At 55.6% G+C, this 16,169-nt stretch overlaps 1 protein-coding gene across 2 annotated transcripts in view; it reads right to left on the reverse strand.

Moving 5' to 3' along the window:
• Window positions 1-15,035, reverse strand: part of EGFL7 (EGF like domain multiple 7) — a 21,141-nt gene extending 6,106 nt beyond the window's left edge. Inside the window, exons 1-6 of one of the 2 annotated variants that reach the window (XM_074160974.1) lie at window positions 14,907-15,035; window positions 10,072-10,140; window positions 4,320-4,505; window positions 2,479-2,601; window positions 2,152-2,264; window positions 1,342-1,437 (exon numbers count right to left, since the gene is read on the reverse strand). In XM_074160974.1, the coding sequence (XP_074017075.1) occupies window positions 1,342-1,437; window positions 2,152-2,264; window positions 2,479-2,601; window positions 4,320-4,399 (412 nt within the window). In that variant the 5' untranslated portion in view covers window positions 4,400-4,505; window positions 10,072-10,140; window positions 14,907-15,035. The remainder of the gene's footprint in view (window positions 1-1,341; window positions 1,438-2,151; window positions 2,265-2,478; window positions 2,602-4,319; window positions 4,506-10,071; window positions 10,141-14,906) is intronic. The other variant, XM_074160973.1, reaches the window with a different exon arrangement.
• Between the last annotated feature and the right edge of the window lie 1,134 nt (window positions 15,036-16,169).

Genomic DNA, 16,169 nt, shown 5'->3' on the forward strand with positions numbered 1-16,169 from the left:
GGCTCACCAGATCACTCAGCCCCACAAGCTGGGGTCCTGCTCCCCACCTAGAGCCACGCGGGCTCACATGGGGGGATGCGATGGGACCCCAGATGGAGCTGGTGTTTGGGCACAGCTCTGGGTGCTCTCAGCGCTGCAGCGTGCGAGGGTGAGACACCCCAACTCCTGGGACAGCCTTTCCTCTTGCACCCGGCTGGAGTAAACCTGGGCTAACCCCGAGGGGCATCTGGTCTCCTCCCCTCCACCCGCCCCCCCGCCCCGACAAAAGAGCCAGAAACAAAAGCTGTGGTCAGAAATATCCCAGCTCTGGCCAGGCGGGTGCAGGCAGCGCTCGGCTCTCATCCTGGATTTACGGCCGGGGTTTTGGTTCCAGCCAGCCGTGGCGAGGAGCTATCAGCCTTTCAAGTGTGTACAAAACCCAGTAACCTCTCCTCACACGGGGGAGTTATTAAGGCTGTTCCCACAAAGCAAAATGAGCTGAACCGCTTCCCACGCCCGGGCGAATCTGTTTTAGGCAGTGGGAAAGTCCTTTCCCGCCCCCCTCCCTGCGCTGGAGCCGGAGCTGTCAGCGATGTGCTCAGCCCTGCCTGGCCCAGCGTGGGTCAATGCCACATGCGCCTCCTCCGCCTTACGGGAGGGCAGAAAGCTGGGCAACAAACACGGTGGCAGGGGCTGCTCTCCATGCTGCCTGATCTCCCTGCATGCTGGCGAGGAGCATCAGGCTTCTCTCATGTTGGAGAGGAGCTCGGTGTCTGGAGATTGCCAGGCTTTCCCTCCACCCCCGGATATTTTCGGTTTACAGCTTGAGCTTCTGCAGTAAATGGGCGTCTTAGTTTACAGCAAGAGTTTACAAAGCTTGGGAGATACACAATCTCTGGCTGACTCCACGAGTGTCACAGCTGCTCTGTGGAAAACCTTCTGCTGGCTGCAGAGACACAGCAGAGTATACCCTCTCCTCACACCAACCCAGCGTGGAGCAGCAGCGGAGAGAAAATGTGGATGCCAGGGCTGCAGATGAGGGCTGGGAGCACCAAGACAGCCAAAGGGAGGTCAGAGCTCCCCTGGGAGCCGAGCTTCCCGTCCTTTTCTGGCCAGATCATCAGGCGTCACTGCCCTGGTGCAGTACATGCCGGTGTGCATGCGTGTGTCCATGTGGAGGAGTAACATACTGGTCTGAGTAGCACCAGGCATGTGCCAAGTCTTGGCGAGTAGCCACAGTGCTGGTGCCCATCCCCCACCAAGGGGTAGGTCTGTGGGCAGAGGACCTCCAGAGCCCCATGGTAGCCCCACGGCTCCCTGGAGAAGCTCAGGGAGCCTGGAGGGGAGCAGTGTGGCCAGTACCTGTCTGGCAGGCTCGCCCCATCCAGCCGGGCAGGCAGGCGCATCTACCGGGGAAGGTGCAGGTCCCACCGTTCTGGCATGGCACCCAGCAGAGAGCTGCGGAACCAAACAAACACAAGCACAGCATCACCGGGCAGCTCTGGGGGTCCCCAGCTCCCTCCCCTGCCACACAGTACACACACACAACACAAAACACACCCCAGCACCAGCCTGGGGTCAGGATGCTCTGCCCCAGCCTGGAGCGGTGGGGTTGAGCTGACCCCCAGGGCGCAGGACGGGTGGGATGAGCAGGACCTTGAGTCTGCAGCCGGAAAGAGGTGTTGGCGCCTGCAGGCAGCACAACGAGCAGGGAGGAGGGACAACGGGCAGCAGCGGACCCCTGGGAAGCCCTTGGTGCTGTGCTCTGAGCTCATCTGGGGGTGGCCTAGCTGCTGACATTTTGCATTTGTTTTCTGCTGTACCTCACGATTGCCTCCTGAAAGCATTTCTCTTCCATTACTGCTGATTTATATGGAAAGGCCTTACTCGTTTTATTCATCCTCTGGTAACTATAAAGTTAATAAGCGATCCCAAAGGAAAAAGGGCCTGCGAGGCAGCAGGGAAAGGCTGGGAATTAATCAGAAATTGAACCGCGTTTGGTTGTGACGCTGAAAATTTAAATGCTTTCCTACAGGGAGGACCCGCCTGACAAAGTGCCAGTAAATGAGAGAACTGGCTGCCGGCACCTCATCCAGGGCCCTGAGGTACCTGCCCCATGGGGTCTGGGCGAAGGGCGAGCCCTGGCAGTGGAATGGCACAGCAGCCTCTTACCTCTGTTGCAGCTGAGCGTGTGGCTATTAGCCCTGCTCCAGCCGGGACAGCAGGAGGCCGCGGGCTGGGGCACCTGCCTGTACACCTGCCGGTAGGCAACCCTGTAGATGGTCCTGCAACACAACGATGGGACTGAGCCGGGTGACCAAGAACCCACCCCAAGCTCCCCGTCCCACTCCCATGGCAGTGGGTCAGGCCTGGGAGCCCCTTGCCCATGGATTGAGGCAGGACTCCCCCTTTCTGCAGCCCCCTAAGGGTGGGTACCTTGCTGGGACGGATACTGCTCCCTGTGAGGACAAGGTCCACGGGGCAGGCAGATGCCCTCACCTGTAGGTGCTGCAGAGGCGGTGGCCCTGGCAGGTGGTGAGGTAGGGCTGGTAGACGGGCTGGATGTGGGACTCGGTGTAGGCGGCCGCCTGGGCCTCCGGTACCACGGCACAGACTCTGCGGCTGCGGAGAGAGGAGTGGGTCAGACACCAGCTAAAAACTAACCCACCGCTTCAGGGCAAAGGGGCTCCACCGATTTACACCAGCCCAGGATGTGGCTTGACGGTCCCTCTCTACAGAGGGCTATTAAAATGGCAGTGGCTAATTGCCCAAGTGACGCAGGAGGCTACTTCAAGCTGCTTCAGGGCAGCGACACAAGGCTTGAGCCCTGCGGGCTGGACAGGCTCTTCCTCCATAGCCCCCACGTGAAGGCGCTGATGCCTCCTCGTACGCTCACCCCGGCACAGTCCCTCTGTCCTGGGAGAGAGGCCGGGGCCCAGATTTAGGGGGGCAATTTACTCAAAACAGTTCTCCTTCCATTCATCCCTTAAAATCACTCACTTTCTGGATGGATTTTTCCTTTCTGAGACTTTTGCGCTCCTGAAACAGATGCCCCTGTGGTCACCAAGAAATTTCACAGGAAGGGCCAGGCTCGCCACAAAAAGGTAGAGGCCAGAGGAAAGTCGCCCTCCAGTCTTCCTAAGATAACTGCGATCCAGTCAAAAGCTTTCCCAAGGTTAACAGCCAAAGTGGTCTGGGTTAAAGATTCTTTTGGGTTTTTTTAACATTTTCCAGCCCAAGCAGGTCAGTCCCGCTGAGGAACTCGCCTACTTGTCTCAGCCTCCCAGCCCAATTAGAAACTAGAATAAAAAGCCTGGGAATTAGCATGGTCATCAGATGGCTTCCATTAACTCCAGAAAGCTCCTCTCGGCCTCACTGATTAATGCTATAGGAGATGCACTTTTGAAATGGCAATTGTTTGCTTTGCAACATTTAGAATGAAGCTATAGCTGCAGCCTGTGCGTGCGAGCGAGGAATTCAGCCTGTGGTTTTAGTCACGACCAGAATGCTAAAGGTTTAACGTTAGAGGAGAGTATTTCAATGTAAAAACAAACTTTGTAGAAAATGTGAGCTGTTCTGGGGGGGGTGGTGCCTTGAGCTCAAGCTCTTTTTGGCCGGGGAAGAAACTGGGGCACCGAGCTCTGGGCTTGCTCTGCCCCAGCGGGAGCTGAGCTGTGCCTGCCCAGGCTTTGCTGGGATCCGGGGCGCCGTGTCGGACCCATTTCCCGGAAAAGGAAGGGAAATTGCTGGATCTGCCAGTCCTGGGCTTGCAGGGCCAGGATCGCAGCCACCGCAGCAGCCCAGGGAGCACAGGACATGGCAGGTGACAACCCACCGGAGCTTTCCATGCCTGTGTCCCCAGGACGGTTCATCCTTTCAGAGCTGGGAGGCTGTATCCTCCTTTGATGGCTCATTTGCACAGCTTGGTTGGCATAATAGCAAGACTGCGCCCATATTTTTGTGCAAGGATGTGCTTGAAAGAGACAATAATAATTGACAAACAGTTTGGGGCCTGTTTAGCTTTTGACTCTCCCAGACAAAAAAGCCCAGAGTGTCTTTGTGTCCCCTGCATGGAGCTAAATGGAGCCAGGGCATTTGCTCTGAGAGGTTTTTTCGCTTCAGTGACAAAGCAAACAAACACCAGTGAAGGGCTGCTGAGCCCCGACTGCCCCAGGAGGGCTCGGCTGAGCCTCTTCCCACTTCCTCACCAGCCCAGGGAGCTGCCCACACACGTGCAGCCGATGGCTGAGCCGGGCTCTTCATCACCCAGAGAGGATGGGCCTTGCCGTGATGTCCAGATGAACACACACAGACAAAAAGCAGACAAAAAGGGGGGTTACCCTGCCCGGGCGAAGCCGTCCGTGCTGGTCACACTGAGGATGAGGAGGAGTCCCGAGAGGAGGCAGCCAGTGCGGCACATGTCCTATCTCTCCTGCGGCGCCCTGGGCTGAGCAGCACGATGGAGTCTCGCTCTTTGGTGGGAAGCGCTGGCTCCTACTGCATGTCTCACCCTTCAGCGGGGAACCCTGCAACCAAGAGAAAAGCAGTGTGAACATGTGGCATCCATCCCCTGGTGGTGACAACTGATGGAGCCATGGGGACAGGGACAGCCACATCTCCCGGGGTCAGAGGGACGGCACCCGGTGTGCACAGACCCTCCAAGGGCAGCGAAGGGCTGGGGCAGGAGCACACTTGCTGGCAAGAGAGGAGTGTGACAAGCCAAAGCACAGGGGACAAGGGCACACAAGGGACCCTTGAACCCCTCACAAGGAGGGAGCTCCTCTGGGCGCAAACCCCCTTTGCCCCATTGAAGTCACTGGGGTGGCAGTGATTTACCCTGGGGGACACCTGGCCCGGCCCACAGGAGATGTTCTCTTGGCACCAGGGGCCACACGGCCATTTGTTGAGTGGCAGGGAAGGGACCTGTGTCACATGAAATACAGTCCCAGTTCCAAAGAGAGAGGGCAAAACAATGGCCTGTAATTTCTTAATCCATACACCATTGTAAAGCTGCATTTTCCCACCACATAACACACTGAAATCTGATCTTCTCCTCTTTAAAATACAAGTTCTTGCCAGAGAAAAGTGCTGTAAAGGCCATATGTACCATCTGCGGAGTCAGTACTAACCGAGTCATGAATAAAGAGGCTTTGATTTTCTAGCAGAGGACAAATACGAAACAAGGCTGAAGAAGGTCAATAACAATATCTAATTTAAACAAAACGGTTGGCCTCCGGATGGCAGCAGTTAAAGGAGGAAGAAATAAAGAAACCCACCTTAAATATATGCCACTTAAAGAAAGAATCAATCTTTCTGATTAAACCTTGAGAGAGGAGTGGCAAAACAAAATGAAACCTCCTTCTAAAACTGCAGGTATGGCGAGCTGCAGATAAACTTTCTAAAATCCCCAGGTGATGGGGGATTGGGAACTGTAGGTTCATCCCCAAACTCCTTCGGCACAATTGCTAACTCTGAAACAAGTTGTTGGGGACAACTAGCATAACCATCCCAAATCTATAGATCCTGCAGGTCTCAAAGACCTTCTCCAAGGTGCTCAGTATCATCTTTCCCTTTGTGCAGGTGAAGAAACTGAGGCACAAAGAGATGCAGACCCACATCTGGAGATAAACCAGTGTCCTGGCTTGAGGGACAACAATCCTGGTACCTTCCTGCCTTCCTACCTTCATATCAAATGTCTTGTGCGTGTTTCCATGCAGTGACAGAGGCGGACGCTGGCTGAGAAGCCCCTTCCCTCCTCACCCAGCCGAGGAGACGGCTCAGCCCATGAGCTGAGCAACAGGGAGGGTTTGTGTCACAGCAAATAGACTGTATCGCTATAAAACACCATTGGGACCTCACTCAGTCCCTGAATTCAGTGGTACTGAGGAAGCTGAGGGGCTGGCTCCAGGACAGACGGATGGCAACGTTCCCACCCTGCTCCTATAGCCATACAAGCTATTCCCATGGAGCTGCAGCCCAGCAGGGAACTGCAGATGCCCGGGCACATCTTAACCTCTGTACAAGCTCAGCTTTGAGGATGTAAGGAGGATTTTGGTGATATAAAGCCTGTAGTCCTCCATTTTCCTCCAAACATAGTGATAAATTTCATCTTCTAATGATTAATATATGGTATCTACACCATCAAAAAATCAAATCTTGGTTGACCTGGAGGAAAGTTCTAAAAAAATAGTGAAGAAACCTCCTTTCTCCCCAGTCCTCCTGGAGACATCCCAGAGACAGTAGTGTACAGAGAGGGACTAACTCCCCACCACTCAGCCAGCTTTTCCCAGGGCTATACTGGGACACATATTTTCCTTCCAATCACAGATCCCCAGACTAGCGGTGCTTCTCCAGAAGTCCGTAAGTCAAACTCTGCCAACCATCTCCATCCTCCCACAGGATTCCCGTGACTGCTTTCCCTGTGGGGAAGGCAAGAAACACAGGGCACGAGCCTAAAATATAGACGGTTTGTTTTTTCGCTTTGAAATGGAGCAGCATTGCCCTACCTCAAGTGGTCAGAGAATCCCTCTGGGTCATAAAATTCCGGAAAAAGTTTCAAAAGTGGAAAATATAATAGTCTATGCTTGTCTTTTTTTATGAACTTATGAAAATCAGCCTCTTTAAAGCTGCTGAAGATCCTCCAATCTGTTGCTATTACCTATTCCAATACTCCTCTATTAATGCAAATAACTTAAGGAAAATCTGTTTGAGATTAAGAAAAAAAAAAAGGGGGGGGGGTTGTCACTGCCTTTCTAGTCTCTCAAATGAAGAGGTGAAGCCCCACGGTCTGCCAAGTGAAACTATGTGGGTGCATCTGAGTTTCTGCTGTTTCAGGGGACAGCAAAGTCTCCTCAGTGGGCCATGTACTCCCATGAGTCTGGAGGTCCCTCTCCCACCAGCCAGAAACGTTCCCGTAACTCTCCTAAATCTCTTCTCGCCTAAGGCACCACAGCATCCAACAGAAAAATGCAACCCACCATGTGGGTGAGCAAGTGCTTTGGGCCAGCTCTGCCCATGGAACCACGGCTAAAACTCCAGCTGATGGCAGTAGGAGGAATCGGGGTCTGTCTGCAAAGCGGTGCAAGAGAATCTGGTCCCTCAAGAGGATGCGATTCCCCTCACGAGAACGCAACAGCTGCACTTTTTCAAACAGCCTGGCCTGGTTCTGCAGGTGACACCGCTGCTCCCGACTGCGCGCTGGACCTGGTCTGTGCCCTCAGAGACAAACCCTCCCGGAGAGGGTCAGCACCAGCAGCAGGGAGATGGATTTTCCCCTCACAAACACCTCCAAGCTGCTGCTCTCTGCGCAGGCTGCCATGCAGGCATCACGGAACGCGGGCAGAAGGATGCGGGCGCGATGGAGCAGAGCGTGGGGACACCGCGGAGTAGGGCACGGGGATGAGGGGACACCGATTAGCAGGACGCAGGGATGGGGACACCGGGGAGCGGGCTGCGGGGATGCAGGCACCGCGGAGCCGGCTGCAGGGGCACCGTGCAGCAGGGCACAGGGACACGGGTATCACGGAACAGGCTGCGGGGACACGGATATGAACGGAGCAGGCTGCGGGGACACGGGAACCGCGGAGCGGGCTGCGGGGACACGGGTATCACGGAGAGGGCTGCGGGGACACGGGTACCGCGGCTCCCGGCGCAGGGATGCTCACCCCGGCCCGCAGCAGGCCGAACCCCGCTCCCCAGGGCGCTGCACCCCCCGGGGCAGGCGGAGAAGCCCCCGGGGCACCTCCCGGGCCGCCCACCCCCCCGGCCTTGCCGGGACGCCCGGGCGCCCCCGCTGCGGCAGCGCGTCCCTCTCCGCGAAACGCCCTCCCTTCCCCGCTTCCCCCCCGTCCCTCCCCGCCGGAGGATGCGGCCGAGGCCCCCCCCGGCCGTGCCGAGCCCCCCCCCCCCGCCCAGGGCGGCGCCCGCCGGGACTCACCGGTGGCGGCGGCGGTGCCGGAGCCGCGGAGTCGCCGCCGCGCCGCGGCCCCCCGCGCATTTCCTCCCCCGGCCCGAGCCGGTCCCTCCGCCCCGGCCCAATGAGCTCCCGGCGGGGAGGAAAGCGGAGCCTCCCGGCCGGGGGGAAGCGCCGGGGCCCGGGGAGCCTCCGCCTGCCCCCGCCCCGCCGGCCCCCGCCGCCTGCCACCTGCCCCCGCGCCCCCGCCGAGCTGCCCCGGCTCCCCGGGGGACACGCAGGGACGGGGCAGGACCCCCAGAGAAGCCTGGTTCCGGGGGGGACATGCAGGGACAGGGCAGGACCCCAGGAGAAGCCTGGTCCTTGGCTGGGGTTAGGCAATGCAGGGACACGGCAGGATCCCCCTTAGAAGCTCAGCCCAGGTGAGACATGCAGGGACAGGGCAGGACCCCCAGAGAAGCCTGGTTCCGGGGGGGGGACATGCTGGTCTTAGTGTCCCACATGACGCTGCCCCTGTAGCCCCGATGGAGGATCCCTGCCCTGGCTTCGATCTGGAGCCTTTCCTGCAGTTTCCCTATGGCAGGCTGATCCCCACAGCTCCACCAGCCCATTTCTGTGTGCCCCACACTACAGGGACACAAGGTGCCTGACACACCCCCCCCCCCCCCCATTCCAAACCATGGATTAATGGCAAGAGAGGGAGACCCCAGCGTAGCCCCCATCCCCTCACCCAGGGGTGTGCAGACTCCCAGGTGAAATGGTCCATCACCAGTGCAGTGGCCAGGGCAAATTTATTTCTCTTGGCTAAAAAATACTGTAGCTGGTTCTGCACTCCCCAAAAGGACATATAATTATAAAAGGAGACATCATCTTTCCCTAGGTTAGAGATCTAACCCAGGTCCCTAGCCTCCCACCATGCCTCGTTAATCCCCCTGAGCTCGTTACAGCAGCAAAGTCCTCCAGAAGCAGGCGATAAACTGCCAGGACGGGGAGGCTGGTTTCCAGCGAGCCCTAAAGGATGCTTAAGGAATTCCTTGGACACCCCCCCCAGCCACAGAGCAGCGTGAGGATGGACCCGGAGAGATGCCCAAATTCCACATGGGGACACACACAGGGCACAGCTCCGCCGGCTTCCCAACACCTGCCCCGGGACGGATCAGGCAGGCCGATCCCCCAGCTGCCTGCAGGCTTCTCGGGTTAAATGCCTGGTTATTTATCAAAGCAGATTCTGCAGTTCGGTTTGTGCCAAACTGCCACTTGTTTTGTCTACATTTTTCTCTGGGAAATTAGAGCACAGAGGCTTATTGTTTTTCAGATGACTTAGGCGCCTGCCCATGCATAGAACCAGCCTCAGAGATAGCAGGGGTCTGATGTGCAAATGAAAGGCAGGATACAACCCCCTGGGAATATTTGTTCCCATTAAGCTTTGCAATATATATATATATTTTTTTTTTTTTTTTTTAAAGCATGTAGACATTTAAAGGAAATATTTACCAGTTAAACAATAATGGCTCCAAAAGAGCAACTGAGATCACTGGCCCGTCCCCTGTGTTTCCTCATGGATACGCTGAGGCTGCTGATTGAGCCGGAGCTGTCTCCAGTCATGCTGCACCCTCCGGGGAAGCCGATGGGTGCAAGATCTGCTGGCGTGGGGCTCTCGGGTGGGCCCGTGTGAAAGGAGAATAAACTACTTGGGTGAGATCCTCCCTGGGGAAGGGAGCAGAGCAGAGGGGAATCAGCTCTGGGATGTGCCGGTGAAGATGGAGCTCCGTTGCCGGGGTGGACGGAGCGTGTGGGAGGCGGGATCCCTCCCGGCAGCGAGGGAAAGGCTCGCTGATGCTGGTGGAAGCGGAGCTCCATGTTACACAGCATCTCACATGGCACAAACAGGTTCGCTCGTGCTGCCTGGATCCAGCCTACCTCTGGGGAATGATTTCAGCTCACTTAATCTCATAAGCACGAAGCACAGGCAACTTTTCCCCAGAGTCTTGAAGGGACAGTAATTATCTTATTATGCAGAGAGTGTTACTGGTTTTTTGGCGGGGGCGGGGGGGGAGATGAACAGAGCCTGATACTTAACCACTCTAACAGTTGCAAAATGCATTTGGAAGCCAATGGAAAGCTTCTCCATCTGACCATACTGAAAGCACAGGATCTAATTTCGCGGCCGAGACGCTCACCTTATCCGTGGTGCTCCTTCATTTGTCCTGGGCGGGGATCCTTTCCTTATGGAGCATCTTGGTTTCTTACTGTCAGAGGAGAAAAAGCCCGTTGTTACACTCCCCTTTTCGTGCAGGCAGAGATCAGTGCCTTGCCCACGATGGACCTGGTGTGGAGTTCCCTGGATGTTCCTTGTGGAGTGGGGTGGAGGATGAACGCCAGATCGTGGCCACAAGGTGCCTGTGTCTGCCATTGGCACTGAGCTCACACCGCAAAGCCTTGCTGGGCACCGTGACACCAGCGACAGAGCACAAGGAGCCCCATCCCTACCCTCCTGGGCAGTGGAGGCTGCACAGTGGTTGTTTTAGGAGCATCCTATGGGTCCTGGACCTCGCCTCTCTCACAAGAGCTCGTGGTGTAGGTCACCTTGCAGTCACCCTGGTGGGAAAGGCCAGGCAGACCCATGGTGCCTTGGCACCCTTTGGGGTCGAGCAGGGGAAGTATGAGCATATATATATATGAGTATATATGAGCAAGGGAAGAGCAGAGCAAAAGCCCTGGTTCCACCTAACACCACACCGGGCCTTCACTGAACACCGAGCCATCCCCTCCAGCAGTTTCCCCAGGGCCCAGGGCTGGGATTTTCCAAGAACCCAAGATAACGGGGTGCCCTGTTCCCACTGTCACTCTCCTGGGTGTATCCAGGTTCCCTTACACCGATGGGTGATCCCATCTGCTGTGCCCCAACACTGTATTTTACCATCTTCAGGACATACACACGCTCATTTATGGGCAAAGATTGCCCAGGCAACCAAACGTAAATCTGATGGTGAGAAAGGGGATGGACTTGTGGATAGCCAGCATCACTCAGTTTTCAGGTCCTTGCGGGACAATGACACCCAGTGCAGGAAGAAGCACACCACCGCTCAGGGTCTCCGTTAGAGCCTTCTCAGCCATCAGACAATTAGTCCCTAAGTGCTCTGCAGCATTTTAAAATTCTGTGAGTATTTTAATTGCAAAATTTTTGCTTTTCAGTTCCATTTACTGGGTCAAATCTTTGCTCAATCGAGTACCCACGTCAGCTGCTTAAGAACTGCATATAACCCATTAAAAGCGCATTTAATCCTCCACTCTTAGGGAGGGTTCAGTGTCTTATATGCTAATATTCATTATGCTGGGAGGAAATCCCCCAGGACACTGCCTGGCAAAGTTCCCTTGAAAGCAGAGGAGTGATGCCAGTTCAGAGTGGGGGAAGATCAGATCTGTTGGCTCTGTTCATATCGGCATGATGAGCTTCTGACAAAGGCAGTCAGGGATTTTGGCTCCCGACTGCAAGTCTGTTTGAATTTGAAGTCCTCCCTGGACCGGTGTTTTACATGTTTCCTCCAAAGCTCTCTCCCTTGCGCTCTAGAAGCGTACTCCCACGACATCTAATATTAATGCTTGTCTCCAGGCCAAGAAAGAAATGTTTCTGCACAACCTCCCTCTTAGATTTAACAATGTTGAAATCGCCTTGTCTCCCTCTGGTTTTACCACCAGTGTGAGCTACAAGGCACGCTGAGGGCTGGCCTGGAGCAGGTTTCAGGCTGAGCACCAGGGCTGGCTGCTTAGGTGAGATCTTCACCCACCTCCCCGTTTCCTAGAGCCTGTCCGCAGAGCTGCCAAGCACAACGCGCTTGCCCCGGCAGCAGCACCAGATCCAGCATCACCCTGAGAGCATCCGTGGTGGATCGAGGGCTGGAGGGGTGGGATGGGCTTCCAACCGGTCCCCTCTGCAGTAGGTGGGCTCAGAGGGGCTGGGGTGGGGGAGGACTCAACTTTGCTATGGCTCTGCAGGCATGAAAAAGGAATGATTAACAGAGGAGAATTAATAGGAGATGAGCACTAAGGTCCCACATCAGGAACGCCCTCCTAAGAGAGGAGTGCTTACAGCCCACCACAGTAAATGGGACGTGTCCAAACGCTTCCCCAAACTGGGGCCAGAGGTGCTGAAGTGGCAGATGGAGACAGACGGATGGGGGGACAGGCAGAGGAGTGACACACATACAGATGCAAAATTTCTCAGCTCCTACAAGCCACGGCTGACCCCGTACCTGCTGTGTACAATGGGCTCTCGCTGGCCTCCGCAGGGGTCTTGTACAGAACTGGAAGCACTTGCTAAAGCCATAGGAATTTTTGGTGCTTCTAAAAAAAGGGGGAATGGCTCTTCCTGTTTAAGGACAAATTCCTCTGCTCAGGCTTTTCATAAGGCTGTTTGTAAACTTTACACTTAAGTTGAGGCTTTGGAGCAGCCCCCCTTCTGCAGAGCTGTCAGGAAAATGACCTCCCACTATTCTATTATGTCCCATATTGTCTGTGGTTGCGTCAGCTGCAGAGCAGTTATCTTGGTGGAAATCTAGAGGCGGCCATTGATGTCAGTGGGATCAAAGCAGGTCAAACCAAGAAAAGTACTTGGCCCATAGCTCTTGGTCTGTCGTCACCAGTTGCCCAGCGCTATGCGCATTACGGCCGAGATCTGATTCCCACAAAGTGGTTTTTTTCTTTGGCCTGAGTAAGGACTTTGCCATCATTAAATGCCTCAGACTGTTATGTTACAACTTAAGGCGACCATAGAGACATACAGCAGCCCAGCTGTAGCTGTGCAAAAACAAGCGTGTGAACAGGGCAACATCCTGTAGCCAGGTTTATTTTCTCTTATGTGTACACAGATGAGTTCTTATTTTCATTTAGAGGAGGTAGTAATGGCTGCTGCGCAAAAGCTGGGAAATGATTCATCTCTCCCAGGAATAAACTGAATTTCGCAGCTTTCTGTGAAATCTCCCTGGCAAAAAGTGGCATTAGTCATCGGGGAATGGCCCCCTCCACCCCGCCGTTCCCCTCTGCATTTTCCCAGTGAATCACTCTCCAAGGAGTGCACTGGAAGAGTGGTGGGAATAGCTGTGAGCTGCGTGCACGGCTCGGTCCCTTCGTCACAGCCACCCCGGTGAGCAGCTCAGCAGGGAGCATGTCGCACAAGACTGGTTTTAGCTCTGATTATCCTTCTCTTTCAGGATAAAGTCTCCAGCTCCAGACACCTGCACTAAGGGGAGCTCCTCTCTGCAGTCACCTCCCAGGCCATGGGCAGGATGGGAATCTAAGCATTCACGTCGGGAGAGAGGACAGAGAGTGAAATAACATTTCTAATCATCCTCTTCTGCTCACAGAGACCCGTTCCTTTCCTTTTCTTTCTCTGTCTCATCTGAAACCTCAAGTTAAATCTTCCCTTGTGTTTCACCATGCCCTTCTGCTGGTGGTGTGACTGTGAGTCAGGTTCGTTTACTCTAATTTGTTGCAGTTTGTAAATCTGTCTCCCCAGAGCCAGCCCCATCTGCAGCAGTAGAGTCTGGGAAATGGCTCAAATGAGCCTGCAGCTCAGATTCAATTTCTCTTCCTTACCTCTAGGGAAACTTGTGCGGAGCTGGTAGTTTAACAGCACAAAGGGGGACTAACTCAATCGGCAGAATGAATGCTGGATCACAGGGAATAACATTCCAAATCTGCCAGAGCAGACTGTTGTCTGCTGCTGCCCAGAGGAGAGGCGGATTTTCAAGGAGGCTCAGGGTGCAGCCACCGCATCTGGGCTTCTGTCTTGCACAGCTTCCCAAGCGGTGGCAGAGCTTCCCAATCCGCTTTTAAATTAATTTTATCACTGACAAAGCCTTGTTATTTCTTTTTATGTTTGATTCTCTGCCCAGTGAATTGATTCCGTGAATGTCAGACCCTGGGAAAAAGGTTATTTTAACCGAGAGCCGTTCACTACCATGGTCCTGCTCCATATTCCCGCTGAGCCAGCCAGCGCCTGGGTATCCCAGCTGCTCCTACCCACAGCCAGCCTTTTATCCCCAAAATACCCCAGGTGCCTCTCTGAAAGCCTCCCGCCTGCACTGTGCAATGCCACAGATTAGGACGGCGGTACCCAGGTAACTGAAAACAGATAGCATGCAAATCACCCAGCTCCACGGTTAAAAATGTGAGAGGCTTTGCTGAGCTCCCGGCATGGAAACTCCGGCTCACTGCAGGCTCAGCCGGTGGCCAGTGCAAGCCTCAGGTCTGCGTGAGAGCAGGGACAGTCCCTGCCTGCAGCCCCATCCTGTCTATGTCCTGCCTATGTCCTGCCTGCGTCCTGCCCGTGGTGGGGGCCAAATTGTGCCACAGTGCCATCTGAAATCAGATTCACCAAGAATCACAGTGGTGCCGCTCACTCCCAGCTGCGCCGAGGGGAGAGAGGGGGAGAGAGAGGGATAACAGGAGGAAGGATGAAGAGAGTGACATGGTGTCAGAGGTGTTCAGAGAGCAGGCGGGTGGAGAAAGAGAATGAGTTATGGAAAGAAAAGAGGTCTGCTAAGAATTTCCATCTATCTCGCAGGTATATGCAAGTGTTCACAGCCTTTTCTCTATATGCACAGAATGTAAAATTTACCATCCGAGTTCTCCGCTCCTGAAAAACAGCTTGAGTGCCAGTGGGGTGAATTAAAAATAATAGCGCTGCAGGTTGGGCTCCACTCTGAGCGAACCAGCACTGGAGACGCTCCTTGGCTCAGCACGTGCGTGGCTCACAGTGGAGCCTTCGCTGGGACCAGCCGAAGGATGCTTTAAAAACTCCTTTGCTCTGGCAGCCCTTTCCCAGTGCTGTGTGTTCCACCAGTCGCCAAGGCTCCCACCGTCGCCTCTGCCATCGCTGGGGCAAAAACCCACCCCAAGACCTGTGGGGTCTGGCCTGGCGAGGACACACTCCCGCTGCCCCCAGTGCCAGCTCCCCATCCCGTCCCATCCACCTCATTCCCGCTGTGGTGATGGCCACGGGCTCGTACGGTACCTGTGGTGCCCCGCCGTCCCCCGCCATGCCAGGAGCAGCCCCGCCGCCGTGCTCCCCCGTGGCTCCCGGCGGCCATCCCCGCCTGGCCACCCCGGCTCCGGCCAGCCTGGACACCCGCCTCGAACCCCCGGCATGGCCAGCTGCCGGCCGCGCACAGGCAGGAGGTGGCTGCTGAGGTGGAAGGGCGGCTTTTTATGCTTTTCTTCCTGTATAAATCAGGCCGGGGATGGACAATCCCAGACAGGACTTCCTGTGTGTGTTGTGCGCTGATAACGGGTGCCACGAGGAGAACAAACACAGCCGCCCCGCACCCGGAGGGGGAGAGGGGCCGTGGGGCGGCACCCCCACACCGTGCCCACCGGGGAGGGCCATGGGGTGCCAAAATGGAGAGGAGGCAACCATGTATCCCCAGGGACACAGGGAGGGAGAGGGCCACCCGGCTGGGCTCTCTGCCTGCACCTCACACCGGGCCTAAGATGGCTGCTGCCCCCCACCCTCCCGCCTCACTGGCATGGGGCACATTTTGGCAGCCCCCATCACAGTCAGCCCTTATTATCTCTCAGAGGGGACAGGTGGGGGTCAGTGGGCATGCCCACAGCACCAGGGCCTCCCTCAAAGCCCGTGCCAAGCATGATGGGGCTGGCAGCCATCTTCTCAAGAGGGGGCCACGTTGGCGTTAGGCACCAGTGGAGCATGTCCAGGGGTATTTGCGACGCCCAGAAATTTGGGTTACAACGCAGTGGTCAGTCAGTTTGTTGGATGCCTTGTCATCCGCGTCACACTGTCCCTGTGTTGGCAAAGAGCGAGGTATGGGCAGTTTGGGCCACTAAACATGCAGGACATCACCCAGCAAAGGTGGCGTCTTCAGCGCCAGGCAGCAGAGAGGGGCATGGAAACAACGGTCCCAGCTCCGTAATTTTCAAGGCCATTCCAGTGCAAAGCTGATTGTGATTTCAAATTTAATATACGTCTATGTGTGACCTGGGTTCTGGGTAGCCAAAGGGGGAACACTACAATTTTTAACTGGAATTTGAAAATTGATCCAGACTTTATGCTAGGAACGGAGACATTTTGAAACACAAGGGCTGTGGAGGTGGTAATTCTTTGTTGATTCTCTCAGAAGACAGGATCAGGCCACTAAGTGAGTGGCCCCATGGCTGCCAGGCTGTCTGCTGTGGGCAGCGAGACCCCTGTGGCAGCCTGTATGCTTTCCTCCTGTCCCGGCAGACAGCATGGCGCGGGTCTGGGGACACGTCATCTCCT

The sequence above is a fragment of the Numenius arquata genome, chromosome 19 (assembly GCF_964106895.1).
Source record: "Numenius arquata chromosome 19, bNumArq3.hap1.1, whole genome shotgun sequence".
Lineage (NCBI taxonomy): Eukaryota > Metazoa > Chordata > Aves > Charadriiformes > Scolopacidae > Numenius > Numenius arquata.